General features: G+C 38.4%; 1 protein-coding gene across 2 annotated transcripts in view; it reads left to right on the top strand.

Annotated features, from left to right (window-relative positions):
- vps13b (vacuolar protein sorting 13 homolog B) overlaps nt 1–16,797 on the top strand; it is a 298,354-nt gene that overhangs the window by 124,880 nt on the left and 156,677 nt on the right. For both annotated transcript variants that reach the window (XM_015003945.2, XM_015003947.2), the window contains exons 23-27: nt 3,007–3,241; nt 5,034–5,248; nt 7,688–7,891; nt 12,427–12,598; nt 15,324–15,438. In XM_015003945.2, coding sequence (XP_014859431.2) covers nt 3,007–3,241; nt 5,034–5,248; nt 7,688–7,891; nt 12,427–12,598; nt 15,324–15,438 — 941 coding nt within the window. The remainder of the gene's footprint in view (nt 1–3,006; nt 3,242–5,033; nt 5,249–7,687; nt 7,892–12,426; nt 12,599–15,323; nt 15,439–16,797) is intronic.

The raw sequence follows: 16,797 nt of genomic DNA, 5'->3' as shown, positions 1-16,797 counted from the left end.
AACTAATTAGAAATTTGACAAACCATTACAACTCTGGAGCTGCAGAGATCCATTGCTCAGGTTGGAGAATCTGTTGGCAGAGCAAATATTAGTTTAATCTTTATGTAACAAATTCTTCTTGCCCTACATAGAAAACAATAGGTGTGGATAAGCCTGTCATGATGACAAATTTTGCTGGATGATGAATTGTTCCAGAAGTTATTGAATTAAACAATGATACTTTTGTTTTGAGACAGTTTTCAAGGGATATAATGGTAATGACATATTAGTGCAATTATGCCCTGTCAGAGATCAATAGATTTGAATTTAAAGAACATTTAACCCTGGAACTAGAAGACATTTTAAATATCCAAAACTAGTGAAACACCAAATAAAATGGAAACAGAAATCTCTGTAAACATGTCTGTTCTTCAAAAAAGGAGATAGTTGAGACCAATGCACCAGACTGAAGCTTATTATTGTGACCTAAAGAGACACCAGAAAACAATCATTCAAATGTAATTGTTCAAGTTTGTTTGATTTATAATTCAATTAACTGATTTAGTGCTTATTGCGACAGGCTTAGATATGGAGGAAAACATGCCATAACAACCATGCGACATGGTAGTGGCAGCATTTTTCCACTAAAATGAACAAATATTAATTTATTTTCCTAGGATAATCAGAAGTCAGTATTTTTCTTTCATAAATTTTCAGATTCATTTTCCATCTATTGATTATTATTATGATTGTTCTTTAAATGTGCTTGAAAATTCCTAAACCTTATCTTCTATTGAAGTAATTAGTTCAAATCAATGTTAAGCGTTGGCTGTGACACTATTTTTATGGATTTCTTAGCAATTATTGTTTTTATCCCTTCTTGTTAACAACTACCCTTTGTGGTTACTCTATTTGCGTTGGATACAGCTTTAGCAGGGAACCCAATTGACTCCTGTTTTAGTTAAAGGTTACAATCATTATTTTGCTTTTTAATTTGGTCTCCAGATTGACTCAATGTAATCCAAATCCTGGTTTAAAAAAAAAAAAAAATTCCTATGCCAGTCCAAAAATGAATCCACTTGACCCCTAGTTTACAAATTCACAATCTGCCGCCTTTCTTACCTGCTCTGTTGGCTCAGTTGTCCTGGAATCGTTTGCCTTTGTCTATTATAGCATCTGGAAATTTTTCAGTGGTGTTTATTGGATTTCACAAAAAACACAAAAACGGTTTGGTTGCATGTAGGAAGCATACAACCAAACCGGCTGAAGGTTTGGTTGTAATTTTAGCAGTGTTGTATAGTGTTAGTTTCTTTCAATCCAGGTACAGCCTGGCTTCATTTTCCCTTTGTCAAGATGTTTTGCATACACTAACATATTCGACACAACAGAATATGTTCTAAATGGGGTTCTGCAGATCCTGCATAAGCAATAGACAGTGCAGAATAAGTTTATGTGAACCAGCAGGAGGTAAAACCATCAAGTAGCAAATGAAGCTTAACTTTTTGGAAGAACTGTTTGAGCCGAGCATTTACTGTGCAGTTTCTGGAAGAGAGCCGTTCCAACCAACAGGATTTAAGAGGTTTCTGGCAATGATAAGGTATCAGTGTGAATAAAGCTCGCCGTAAACATGACCTGTGTACTTAAACAAGACTCTAAAATATATAACTACTGAGTTACAGAACCCTTTTTTTGTTTTTTTTTAAATCCGTAGTCAGAAAACAATGAAGGTTTTTTTGTCATTATCAAATAATTTTGAGTCACGAAGGCTGAAATGAAATACAGGATGTGCTGAAAAAAAAATGTACATCTGTGTTTTTTCATGAAAACTCAGTCAGGATATATTTCTGTGGGTCGAGATTTTTTTAGGCTTGATTCTCATATATGACATGTGGCTACAGATTTATTCAACCATCATGTATACTGTGGAAGCAAAATAATTTAGGAAACTTTAATATGTTATTTACTGCTGGTTTATGTGGTATGTTAGCTGTGCCCTGAAATGAACAATGTGCAACTTCAAATGCATGAGCATGGGATTACTTTTCTAAGTTATGTCAGTTTCTCTTTTTCCCTTCGCCCTCTTCTCTGTTTTTGTCCAACTGCAATAATAAAAGCATTAGCGCCTGTAATTTTCTGTCCATATGTATTATATCTGTCCTTTGCTCTGCGTGTTGCTCTGATCTTCACAGTCCCTTTGAGGATGTTTAAACATTTTTTGTTTGTTTCTTTCAGTCTGTTGATGCTTTACTCATTGAACATAAGTTCACTAACAAATTATTTGAAATATTTACACCTTGCATCACATTATTAAAGACACTAGATGTTTTTAATACTCTTTAAGGCAATAAAATTGGATACAGAACATGCATTTGCGCCTGAAACTGCCCTAAGGCTCTGTAACTGTCATTTATATGATTTGGTGTTTTAATTCAGTGGTGCACCATTATGATAGAGAATGACAAACCTCTTCTCATTCTCAAAAAAGGCTGAGCAGTGGCTACTGGATACTGATTACTGAATCAAATCCCTGAACCAGCTTTATTTTGTTGAACAAAAAGCACGTCGACCGTAGGGCAGCTAGAATTTGTCTCTGCTCCTTCAAATATAATTTGAGGTCTGGATTTGACTGCCAAAGTCTCTAAAGTTCTATATGGTGTTTAGTTCCCTTGAAGGAAATTTCAAATTGGCTTCAAAAGGGCATTAAAACTCTCCAAATATTTCTTTAGCTAAGGTCAAGTAAAATTTTTCTCTCAGGGGCAAAGAAACAAATAAATATGCACAGTCTTAAACTGTGTGAACTAAGTTAAGTTCATTAAAAGCATCACTCAAATACACATGCATTGCCAAATCTGTGATTCAAGGGTCCTGATCCCTTGCACACAATGTTTCTTCTTTTCAGTGCTCTGGAAGTCCCTTAATGATGCCATCTGACTACTAAAACAGTTCACTAATGTTCTTTAGAAAGGTCCAACACTGCTGATTTCGGAGCCATGACCTAATGTGGGTTTCTTCTTGTCCCTTTTCCAGTTGGATCTCCAGTCATGCTGTGTGTTCCTGCCTAATGACAGCCTCCCCTCTCCCAGCACCATCATCTGTGGAGACATACCTGGTACCGTCCGCAGCTGGTACCACAACCAGGCCTCTATGCCCGGAACTCTGGTCGTCTGCCTGCCCCAAATAAGCGTCCTCAGTGCTGGGCACAAGTACATGGAGCCTCTGCAGGAGCTCCCTTTCGTGGTCTCAAAGCCCATTTTAGAGGAAGGTAGGTTCTGATCTAATCACGTCTAAACCTGAATGGATGTTTGGAGAAAAAAAAAAAAAAACATTCCCAGGCACAACGTGAGATCCACTGGTGACCCAGTGTCAAGAAGATTAATATTTGAAAGGTTAAATGAGAAACAATGATGGGTGAGAGGTACACACTGTGTGTTTTAAAAATGAAATCATAAAATCTAAGCTCCTATTGGTGGGGAAAGTGTCAAGAATTATTGTTATTGATAATTACATTGAATAATAACTTAATAGTGGTAGGCTATATAATGTGAATTCATCATCATTATGGCTTTTTCAACACTGAGGAGACCTTTGACCTTCTACCACTCATTTACTGTGACAAAAGACAAACAAACTTAAGGAGAGTGCCTTTGAGAGACAGATCTACACATGTGGTGTGCGCACCTGGGAGGGTTGACAGAAGCAACACTTAACACAGTTGAGCTGAGTTTTTTTCTCTCTTTAGCAGAGGAAGAAAAAAGAAGGGGCTTCTTTCCTCCTCAACCTTTCAGTGACATCAGCTTTAAATGTCAGGATAAGAAAAGAAAAATGGCAACATTAGTTGCCTCATCTGGTTCGCTGCAAAAATGACTTGCTTATCTAGTCTGTGAAATCCTCACTTTTGGACCACAGAATATATGGAATAGTAAAAATTAAAAATTTAGATGTAGGACATGATCTAATTATTGTCTCTCAACTTATAGAACCTCAGAGGCTCTTCTCACAAAAGCAGCAGCTTTTTTTTTCTAGATGTTTAAGTTAAAAATAACTCAACACATCTTTTTTTAATACTAATAAATTGATGTTTTCTGAGCACATATATCTATTTCTAGATATGTTTTCTGTTTATGTTGCTGTTTATTACAGCATTCAGAATGACCCTATCTATGCAGAATAGAATAGAAACTTTATTATCATTGTAGTAATGCAGTCTGGGTGCAGTTCTCCATATAAAACGTCTCGTTTAAAAAAGAACCTCATTGATTACTTACATTGCACTTAAAAGGTTAACTGAAAACTACAATAGACATAAAAGTAGACGAGGTAATTGACCACCTCGTTGCATTCAGCATAGTGATGGCTGATGGGTAAAAACTGTTTTCAGACTGTTGGTTCCAGTTTTTAGAAGCAACAGCCTGATATTAAAAGAAATGAATCTGTGGCTCTTAAAAAAAGATACAAACTGTATGCTTTACAGAAAAAGCAGCAACTTAAAGACAGAATTATTTCTTAGGAACTTCATGAACCACCATAATGACTGAACTTGTTTAGATTTATATTGCTGATGGCAGATTCTGTTAATTGTATCCTCTTTTTAACTTGTACTTAAAGTACAGTTGAAGTGACTGAAGAATGAAATGTAGCCATTAGTGCCGCTAACAAATTCAGAAAAATGGCTTGCATAGGTACATTGAATTCTGGATGAGAATGTGAAGACAGTGGAGAGGAAAAGGAAAGTTTTAAGCCTGGTTGTAGAAGTAGACCGGGTGTCTGCCTCATGGACTAAAACTGGGAGTCTGAGAACTAAAGGATTCGTCTCCCATTCTCCCTTTAGAAGCTCTAAGAACCAGCATAAACCTGCAATCTGAGAGCAAATTGCTCTGTTAGGGACATACGGACCAGTCAGGTGATTATTAAGGGCTTTGCATTTGTGAGTAATCAGCATTGCTCTTATATCTGGTTAACATTTTCTTCAGACTATACTATAAAGTGCAAACTGCTACTCTTAGTTTATTTTTCTTCCTTCCCAACATGTTTATGAATGTATCCTTGTTCCCTAGGTGATGCCTTCCCATGGACCATAAACCTGGGTCAGTTCAGTGTTTACACATTGTTGGGAAAGCAGCAGAGTCTTAGCCTGTTGGAGCCCATGGGATGCACCTCCACACTGGCCGTCACATCTAAGTTGCAGGGCAGCTCGGAGGAACGACCCTCCTTTGTGGTCTGTCTCCATGTTGACCTGCAGCCTGTCCACGTCAAGTGCTCCAACTCTCAGGTCAGCCACACCGTCCCAACATTCACAAAGTAGAACCGATTAGAATTTCATGTTCATTTGAGCTAATTATTGCCAATCAGAAATTTTGCCAAATAGTTTATATTAGTACATTACAAGTAATATGTGATTCTAACAACTACTTATGATATACTATTATTCCTTTCTATGTCTCTTTAAGAACTCCTTTTAGCCCAGCCTGCTACGGAACCTGAGATCTCAAAGCTTTTCTGTTTGTCATTCGCATTGCTAAAAATCCACCTGGATCTGTTTGATCGGAGCATTGTCGCTGAACAGTAACTATTACCGGAACCAGAGTTCCACTAGTACTTTACAGCCTCTGCTTTCTCTGTCTTTTGGTTGGTTAATTAATATTGTATCAAATCTGAGACATTGAAAGTACTTGAACAAACCCAAAGCATTTGGCCGTGTAATGGCTCCTTCCCCCAGGAAATACATTCTTGCAACATTAAATCATTTTTTCCGATGCTTTGTGATGAAATACTTCACAGCACGAATAGAAGTATATTTAGAAAGTGGGATAAAGTGGCCAAGTGCTCCAGAGAACGCTCTTGTATTTTTAACTTAGCATTTTTCCTCGGTGTTTACAGCCAGAAGACGTAAGTGTTAATCTGCCTGTTGTCTTACAATTTTTTTTTACGTAAACTCTGAACTTTGTCTTGTTACAACAAACATCAGAGTCTTAGGATTGTATGCAATAGAAATCTCCAGTTCAAAGATTTGTCAACTTGTCAACCTGTTGTTGACAGTCTAACGTGATGGTTTTCAAAAATTAGTTAACCATTTTATGCTATCGAGCAAATAAATCAGATTGCAGTTGCAAATAAAAATTACGATAAAGATTGTACCTGATAGAAAAATTAAATGTAAATACCACTGATGAGAAGAAAGGAAAAAGGAATCAGCTGAAGATCTCTTCGCAGAATTGATTAGCCACCCTGGCTTTGAAAACTTGGGTCCCTCAACAGCTTAGTTGTTCTTTATTCAATGTGCACACCCTATCCCTTCTTCCCTTTTTCCGCTCTCCAACATTCTTCATTCCCTTGTTCCACATCTGCTGCTGAGAGCAGTAGGCCTTGTTGTGCTTGGTTGGAGTTCCAGGATCCAAAAAAACAAAAAACAAAAAATCCCGGAGAGGGGGAACATGGTGCTTTACCTCCCCTGCCGGCGGTGCTGTTTGGTCGGGTATGGCAGACAGCTGTTGGCCCAGAGTCCGGACAGCAACTGGATCGACATCAGCAGCTCTTCCTGGACATGTTTGAAATGGCCCAGCTGTAATGTATTGTGCTGCATTTAATTTGATTTATGTTCATTTGTGGAAGGCTTCCTTGCAGTTTGTGCTCTCACAGTAGTGCACGTGTGTTCGCCAGCAATCGAGAGCAAAAATGGGTTCTAAAGAAATCCAGTTTTGTGTATGTGCGTGTCTGTTCACCTTAAAGCCTGAGGGACGCTTATTGGTGGGGATTACAGGGAGGGGTCGCTGGCTGCAGGAGCACAGCCTTTGAAAATCCAAAAATTTGCTCACTTTTGAAAGTATTTTGCTTTTCTCTGTTTCTCCTTTCTCTTCCCCTCCCTAAAAATACTGTGTGAAGGCACAAATAACTGAAAGCATCACATCACATTCTCATACTGTCCTCTCATGTTTTCCACTTCTTTATTTGGCTTTGTGTTTGTTAAAAGCCAAGACCTCCTTTAATGTGAACACATAATAAATAGTTGAGAACACTTGACAGCAGCTCTTCAGTTTTTCCTAAAAGTGGAAGTTGTTTTTTTTTTTAAGGGAACTTGATGACATAATTCAACTTTCCTTTGTGATTGTTTTCTTGAGGGGATTTGTTGTTATGGATAATGATTTTATCCTAACAGGGAAGCATATGCGGATGCTGAGGTTTTCAGTAAATGGCCTATGGAGTAAAACATGAACATTGGGCTAAAGTTGCGTTGAGTTGGGAATTATAGCAAATGAGGATGGATTATTGTCCATTTCTAGGTAATATTTCCCTCTTTTCTTTCCCTCTCCCTCAACCTTAACTAGGTTTGTTGTCACGTAACTACAAAGCTGCCAAGCTAAATCATGATAATGGCCCTTGACGCCTGAACTATGAGAACTCCCAAGTGCAGCTGTTTGAGTCAGATCTTGGCATATATATACATTTCAGTCTGGTAGTAAAGCATGGGCTTGCTTGTGGTTTGTCTTAAAAGGTACACTATTTGGTCTCAGATTTATCCAGAAAGCCATTCTTGTCGATGCATAAAAGCTTCCTACTTCAATCTGTCATACATAAAAAAGAAATAAAACACAAAGAATTAAAGGTTCGCAAAGTATAATTTTTATTATATTCTGAAGTAATTCATCACATTGATCTGAAGAGGTAAAGTTGCTGTGACCTAATCATACATGTTTATCCTGTTCTTGTTTAGGTGCAGCTTTTATATGAGATCTTCCTCAGCTGGAGCTGTACATGGGCACGTCTGCAGAAGCACGGTATTCTGCGTCAGACGTCCAGCATGCCTGACCCCCCCGCCGGCGCTGCCCCGTCCTCCCCAGTGCGCAGCAGTGCAGGCACGGCTCTCCCTGACACCAGCACCTGCAGCCCCTCTGCAGACTTTGGCTCCCCCACTGAGGTTTGTTTGTTGGACATTTGACTTTTTCTTACAACAGTTTTTAAATTAAAGTACTTTAATCTTCCTGTCATAATCTGAGGGGGGTGGAGGTTGTCAATACATCCACTGTGTCATACAACGGGATTTAATTTATCCTTGAAGCAAAACTGATTCATCATTTAGTCCTTCTTTTAATGTCTCCCAGCACATTGCTCCCCCCAAAGCCCTTGTTGAACTATCATACCATTATCAGTTAGTGTATTTTCATATTCTGCCTTTGATGGTGTGTTACAGTACTCTACCAACAGAGCAAAAGACTACACCCCAACCAGATCCAGTTTTTTTCCTAACAAAAGGTGTTATGAGTCACGCAGAAACAAATGATATTTAAGCCTTTGTTGTGTATATAATTCTTCTGCTGATTTATGACTGTAAGTGTAAGCAATGTTTTATTGTTGTGAGCGGTTGAGTCAGTACCAACACATGTGATTTATCTTAAAAAATGTGTTTTGTTTAGGAGTAATTTTCAAAGCTGGAAAAAACCTCATCAGTGTTTGTGTTTCTTACAATCGTGTTTTTCAGTGAGAGCAGACTGTCGATAAACTGAGAGTTCTGTTTGATTCTTTTAAGCTGCGGCTTAAAAGAGTAGAAACCTATCTCCTAATGAGGAGAAATAGGCTGCTTTTGTTATGCTTGCATAACATATTAAACTTTGAGACTGAAGTGAAGAGGTGTGAAAAGTTTTTGCCACCTTACAGATTTCTTCAGTTTTTGCTTTTTGTCGTTCGGACTACAAGCGGACTACAAAAAGCTGTTCTCACTGCAGTCCTAAAGCCTTAGGAATTGTTTTTCAGACCGATAGATTTCAGTGACTCTGTTTTTCATTTGTTCTTGAATTTCTTTACAATGGGACATGATGTATTGCTTTTTTAGATTAAGCAGGATTAAACCTGTTAAGAAGTTTAACACTCACAAAATGTGGAAACAGCTCAAAGCGCGCCCGACTTGCTGGGAGGGGCTTGGAACCCATCGATAACTGCTTGCAGTTCTAGTTTGCTCTCTAGTTTCTTTAGTTTGGGGCATGATGTGGTGCTGTTTTAGATTTGTCAGGGATAAACATTTTGAGAAGTCTCTCATTCACACAATGTGGAAAAAGTTCCAAATGTGAGTACTTATGCAAGGTACTGTACTCAACTAGATGTGATGTTTTTTTGCTGAAAAAATATGACCGGCTGCCCGTGTTTCTGTTTTATTCTTTGCTATCAACATCCATGTATCCTTGCATCATTTGTGCTCCCACAGAAGTGGCAGCTCTTCACAATCGCCTTGGAAGACCTGCAGAATAGCGGAGCCAGTAACAACGGCAGAGTGGCCCCTGACAGTCCACTTGTTACTGTTTACATAAGTACAAACACTGGTAGAAGTGTTTAGACCGCTGGGAGTCTTGGTGATTGAGCAAGGCTGTAGAAGCTGTTTTGATAAGTCTCAGCAGTGGTGGCAGCAGTTCTTCCCTAACAGCCTCACTCCCATCACTGTTTTTTTGTACTTTGGGGGAAAAAAGTGTTGTACCCTTTTCAATAATAACATAAAAGCTTTATTGGTCTTACATGAATCAAACCCTTCATCTTGACCAGCTTTTTGCTCGTTTCCACTTGGTAGTTTAATGATTCATGCTTGGTGATGAACTGCAGTTATCAGAAGATGGAAGGCCTCCTTGCCATCACCCTAATCTTTAGCTCCTTCCACAGACTCAAGTCTCTAACTCTGGCAATGCTTTTCCAAAATGTTAATATTACTTCCACTTGGCATAAACATGTAAAATAAAAAGATTACTTTAAACACAAATCCGCCATGAATGTAAGTAGTTTTGGGCCAAACTTTAGGTCCTGTACATGAGAACCAGACATTTTGTCTTTGGGCTCATCAGAATTGATAATCTTTTATTAAATAGATATGTCATGAATGATATTAATACCAATACGGTTGTCCTCACCTAATTTTTGGATCTTGAAAAGTTATGAAAAAGATTTTTTTTTACCTTGTAGTGGCAACCAAAATTTGTACTTTTGTACATTGACATTAGAATTTGTTATGTAACATGCTTTGTTTTGTCACATTTTATTTACCCAAAACCATCATATATTTTTTCTTAATTTCCCTATTTTTAGAGTTGTATCCAGTCTCTTTGCTGCTTTTATTCTTCTGTCCTACACTTCCTTTCCCCTCTTCCCTGCTCTCCTATCCTCCCTCTGGTCCCTTCCTTTCTCTTCTCATTCGTTCTTTTCATAATCAGCTTATCCCTCCATCTCTCCTTGACACCTCCCGGCCTGCTGTTGTCTTCCAATGTTTGAGTCTCTCTGATGAGGAAAGACAAACTCTGCAGAGAAAATAAACCCGGATCCTCAGCCCGTTTATAGCATAGAGGCCCAGGAATTAAACTGTATACTTTACAGCTTGGCCTGTGGAGGTGTGGGAAAATAACTCCTCCTGAGAATGTGTGTGATTGTTTGGGGCCACAGTTGGGCAGCCTTCGAACATCCCACATCTATCAGGTCCTTACTACCATCAGTCTGGAGCATTTTTTTCATTTGATCTGATTTTCTTCACCTAAAAATCTTTAGTGCTGACATGCATTTTTGTTGTAATTTACTGATTGAACTCTAAACCTTATCTTTTTGAATTGGTTTTTAAGCTGAACGTGCAGTTTATTTTGAATACACCTTTTTATGGTTCTGTTGTCTTTCTTTTTCATCACTAAATATATTTTTAAAAATGTGTCAAAAACCCATTTTTTCCTTTTCCTCTGACCTGTTTGAATAGAAATTTGTTTTAAATTGCCAGCAGCTGTTCTGGATGGGAAACTGTAGCAGTTGGGTGTCCGATGCTCGACTGTAACCACGCGGCAGTACACTGTGGTCGAAAACTTCCCACAGCGCCAATGCTGGCTCCTGTTTCCACACATGACAGTACGGAGCCTAATCCTTACGACTGGCCAAACTGTAAACCAAACACTCCTAACCACACTCACACACACACACACACGCACTTCTACAGGCAACACACACAAACACTTTTTTGTTTTGACTCCATTTCAGCAATAATTAGTCTCTAAATGGTAGCTGACACAGGAATATCTCACTGAGACCAACTGACTGCATTACTACTGATATCATGTTACTCATTACTTGTCACTGCAATTGCAGACTGAGACATGAACACGCACACACACAGTTATAGTGACTGATTAAAACTTTTGAGAAATCCTTTAGTCGTTTGACTTTTGCGACGTTTCTGTTAGGTTTTAACTTTACAGGATATATTTTTGTCAAAAGCTCCCCTACATATAATTAACTCAACTAATATGGGACTCCAGCTAAATGTAGGCCTCTGTTTATCAGTCCATTTCTTCCACTGTAAGGCTAGTACACAGAGCACATGCTTCTCATCAGTGTCTTGTGGTCCCCAGTCTATTTTTGAATCCGCATAATCCCTAATTTCTTTATATTGTTGTCATCCGCTGTTTTTGTGTTCTACTTTCAGCCACCCTCAAGTGTGTGATTAAATTAAATTTGCAAATTAGTGCCGGGGCCCTCCTCCCTCCCCCATCCTGTGGAACGGGGACATAGTTTCCTCATCTGGATCCTCTTTAGGGACACTGTAATCAGCCTTAGCAGCTGTGGGGTTTCTAATTGAGATGGTTGATAACCTCCGCACCAGCCACAGCCAGGCTCAATAACCATGACACAATCTGTCATTACCACACTGTGATGAGGGGAAGCAGTGGAAAAAGTGAAACTCTGCAGAGTCGAAGCTGCACACGGTCACACCGTTTGTTTACAGGCTTTCCACTTCAGAGATATGGATTTGAAAAACAGATTTAGCAAAAAGAGATAAAATGTCCCCAGTGTCATCTGTGTCTTGCCAAACCCTCAGCATTGTGTTGAGCGCTTACAGACGACTCTTCCACCGCATCCTGCTGGCTTTTCCACTTCACCTCTCACACACACACACACACGCACACACACACACACCTCCACCCCCGCCTCCAGGCTTCTCTTCCATTCTCTCCCAGGACGCAAGACGTGTGTGTCCCGCCGTACTTCAATGAATGAAGGGCCATGTGGGTGATGGTGGCTCAGCTTGGGGTTAACACCAATGACAGCCTTGCACCATGGTCCCATCCATCCCCCACATTGCTCTCTGCCATGTACAGTTCTGTTTACCAGACGTTGATGTCATCTTCACACAGAAAGGCTCGATTGTTGGTGGTTGCTTTGTTATGGCTACATGCACAGCGACAACACTTGCAAACATATGCATCCACCAGGCACATGGTTGGACTTACGCCCTCAAGTAGACTTTCAGCTGTAGCACAAACACAGCAATGTCTTTCTTTTTTCCTCTTTGACTCATTGCATAGGTCTGTCAATAAGTTATAGCTGACGCTTTGCTCCACCTGTTGTACCTTTTCATAGGCGCCACTGAATCGTTGAGGTTTTCCATCAGTTTGTGGTTGTTTACTGCCTTACCCATCCCTTCCTGTTTTGGCTGCACAGGGTGACTCGGTGACTGCTGGAGATGATGGTCCATTTGCAGACACAGTGACTCTGGAGCAAAAAACCAGTAGCATTGAGGGAACAAGTGGGAAGGTCAGCCTTTGGATGCAGTGGATGTTACCTAAAGTCACAATTCAACTCTTTGCTGCTGATCCGACTGCAAGAAAGACAGGTAACTTGGCCTAATTCTTGTTAGTCCCATGTACATTTACCATTTTGTCAAGCTGCTCTGTATTAAAGCTTAAGACTGTTTTTTTTTTCTTTTACCATTTGTACAGACTTATAAGTTGAAAGTATAAACTATAAAAACAAGTTGAAAGATTTTTTTTTTTTCCAAGCTCCAGGATAAAATAATATAAGCAGAATTGACAGTGCAACCATTAATAACTCCAGGTGCCTTTCAGTAAATTATGAAGTGTGCTGCATAGTATGTTACAAACCTAGTATTATTTAACTTTGTATAGTAATCTGATAACTGACTACTGATTAATTCTTTAAACAGTAACAGGCTGTAGTTACTTCACTTGATTTCAAATACTCACTTTAATGGAAGTGCATTTTTAAAAGTAACATGAAAAATGTTTCTGCTGACATTTCAAGTTCAACTTAAAAACTTTCCTGATGAAAATATGTTTCCTAAAAGAATAAAGACACGCTTTCTAAATAAACACAACATGTTTATAAAAATAAAAGCACTTGGTTTTATGAGCTGTCATCATGCAGAAAACAGGACTTGTCTCATATGTAATGAAACTCACTGTGGCACAAGAAGATGGCAAATATATCTTTTTACAAAGAAAAATGACCAGCATAGTAACTCACAATGACTTGGACAACTATTCTCGTTTCTGAAAAAAGTGTTCATATGAGAGTAGCGCATTAATACCAGAACATGCCAGAAATACCAAGACCTGCTATAGTGTTTTCAGAAAACTGACCTTACCTAAAACCCTGAAAAAAACTGAGGAAGAGATGAGACAAATAGGCTGATGATGTGAAATATTCTGACAGTTGATGTTAAAAACATATTTACATTTTCTGATAATTTTTTGGCTTTTATTATTTGTATACTAAATTCATTCAAATTAAAATAAACATTAGAAATGCATTATTCTGGTGTATGTACTAGATTTACAATTTTTACTTTGATCACTGAAGTAAGTCCACTTTTTATTTCGATGTGCCTGTATAATTCCTTTGTTTCTTTTATCTTGTTAAATATGTTTTAGCTGTACATGTTGTTTAAGACACATTACTTATAAACATTTAGCAGTCTGTAGACTGAAAAATAACTTAATGACTTATTTAACTTCATCAAGCGATCCTTTGGACTTTTTAGGGAAAGATGTTGCACTCCGTATGGAAACGCTGCTGAAAAGACGTTGGGATGAGGGAAAAGACAAATAAATAGGTGGATGATGAATCCCAAGCAAACCACCTCTTGTCTCCTGAAGATTTACTGGGGGATGAAAGATTAGATCTACCTTTAATTGCTGCCTGTAATGTTTAGCATCTGCCAAGCAGATCACCAAACTTAAGGGGGTTTTACATGGAATGTTTTAAAGGATGCAAAGATGGGATGGATACGTTTTACTTGGCAACAACTTGAAGTTTTCATTTGGATCTTTTCTTATGCATGTGCACCATTATTTTTGGGGTATTAGCATTAAGAATTTTTATAGACAACACACAAGAAAATAAAATAAAATAGTAAATCCTTTTAGTTCTTTTCTGAACAGAACTACTCTACCTTTCAAGATAGGGAAGCTAAAAAAACACAAGATTATATTATTCGGTGGTTTATTGTTTAAGAAATGTAAGAAAGAAACCTGGTAGACATTCACATATATTTATATTCTTAAATGTAGTATCATAATTGTGGGATAGAAAGATGCTAAATGTAGCTTCTGGATCACACATCAGTGCTACCACCACATACTGAGTTTGATTAAAATACATAAATGAATAAAATGGACGATTAAGGCATATTAGTTGTGGTGAATATAATTTAATTATTATAAGCACAAATTAATTAAATTAGATGGTATAAAATATTTTCACATTTATGTAGGGTCATTTAAAGTGCGTGCACAAGTGTTTAATAGTTGTCATTTTTATGTTTTCTAAAGTTTATATTGTGGCACAAAAAACAGTCATCAATATTAGATGAACATTAATTAACATTGAATTAAGATTAATAACATTACCATTAGAATCTTTTTTGGATGAGTTTGAGTATCGTTTTTACTGGGCAACAAAGTTAATGAACCATCAAATGTTCTATGTCTGTGCGTAGCATAATGCATTAAATATTAACCTATAATATGCAAAGGCTTAGAGACAGACTGCTGAAGCATTCAGAGAGAAATTATGACATCCTAAAACTCTGCATGGGTTTTAAGAAAGCACAGTTGTTTTTTTCAGTCATCTTGCTCTGTCGAGCCCATATGAGTTCCTGAGAGAAACAACTTCAATCCTTTCAGTATCCACACTAACTTTTAAGAGCTTTGTTTTTCATTAATAATAAGCTGGTGGAGGATATTTTCTCACCACAAAGCATCAGTACCACATCTTTAGTTTCACATGCATGAAGCCCATTTTCCCCAGCTGGTCTGCAGGGCTTTCTCAGTGGAAACAATTAGACTTTAATGTTAAGCATAGAGACTATGTTCATCACAAAGCAAAGCACTCCTATGATGGTTACTCATGTTGCCTCTGCAGTGGGTGGACACTTGTGCTCAGAGCTGAATAGAGGCATCAACAAAACTTGGTTAAACGTTACACTAATTATTTATAGTGATAAGATATATAATGAACAACTCATTCTTTGGGGGATTTTTATAACCTATACTTATTTTGATGAGATTAAAACTTTGATTTTCTTTTTTCCCCTCTAGAAATCTGTGTCCTCAATGAATTAGAAGACCTGAGTGCGTCCGTAGATATCCAGGATGTCTACACAAAGATCAAATGTAAAGTTGGCAGCTTCAACATTGACCACTACCGATGCAGGTATGAATCCATTAACTGCTTGTAAACACACTTAGGCATATTATATACATATAATAATATATTTTTCATACATTTGTCTAATTTATTTTAACCTTCCTTTTGCCTCAAGTCAAAATACTTAGTGATTGACCCATTTCAAAGCTGTTATTTTACCTTATGTATTATATTTACATGTGTTATTCACAGTGCTTCACTTTTTTTCCACATTTTATGTTACAGCCTCATTCCAAATTGCTTTAGATTAACTTTTTTCCTCCGCTTTCTACACACACTCAACTTTTTTTTTTAAGTGTTTTGCAAAGATTTTTAAAATAGAAAACCAAGAAATTACATCACAGCCTTCACTACGACAAACCTTCACAAACACAGAAGTGGACCACCGCCCTCGTTAACCCACCTGTGTTCCCCACTCATCAAAGTCAACATGTCTGCCGGGAAGTTGGCTAAATGTGAGCATATTTTCTGTCCACCTCAACTCTGCCGCTCCTAAACACCAGATCTCAGAATCCCACAGTTCACCCCGTCCATCTCTGAAAAGATAATGAAGTAGTAATCACAGTAATCAAATGGCAGAGTACTGCAGGATGTTTGGCTGCATTTGTAGCCCTGCGTGTTTGCGTGTCTGACTTTTTGTTTCCAAGTGTCTCTCGCTCTAGTCAAGCCAGACCGTAAAACTGAATTGGACCGTCGGAGGCCGTGACTCTGTTGAACCCCGTCATAAACGACGGATGCCCTCACAACTAACATGATAATAGATATTGGTTCAGATTTGCCAGGTTTTCAGATCACTTCAGTTGGATCCTAGGAGCATCGGCGAAGGTCAAACAGTGGTTGAGGCCATTTGCTTGGCTTTGAACCTCACTGACTAGCTGGCATCCCACAGACCTCCCTGTGTCGGCTGCAGCTTGATTTGTAGCCCTGCAGGACCGCATATGCTTCACACAGAGTTCTCAACCTTAGCCAGAACAACGTCAGCGCTCAGACAGTTCTAGTGTGTGTCGACGCTGTGGGTCATTATTTGATCCCGCTCTGTTCTCCACAGGTGTGTGTTCAATTGCTTTTGAGCTGGTGCCAGGCCTAATCTTTTTACTAGACCTCTATTCCTCCTTAAGTAGATAATTAGTCAATTTTCTTATTTCTAGGTTATTTCAGTGAACGTGCATTTAACAATGTGGTCTCAACACACTTTTACCAACCACGGATCTGGCAAGCAGAAGCAATTCATTATCCATGCCAGGTTACAGTCATGGATGTTCAGGCCACAGTGGAGGATCTCTGGGCTCCTGGCCCACTCCAATCTCTATCATTCACTTACACTGTAGAGCTCCCAGTGACTGGAGTCTGTATTAATCATTCTGA

Source organism: Poecilia mexicana, unplaced genomic scaffold (assembly GCF_051168715.1).
Source record: "Poecilia mexicana isolate PSO_F unplaced genomic scaffold, ASM5116871v1 scaffold_6, whole genome shotgun sequence".
Classification (NCBI taxonomy): Eukaryota; Metazoa; Chordata; class Actinopteri; order Cyprinodontiformes; family Poeciliidae; genus Poecilia; species Poecilia mexicana.
The sequence above is the reverse complement of the archived record's forward strand: the minus strand, read 5'-3'. Positions and strand labels throughout refer to the sequence as shown.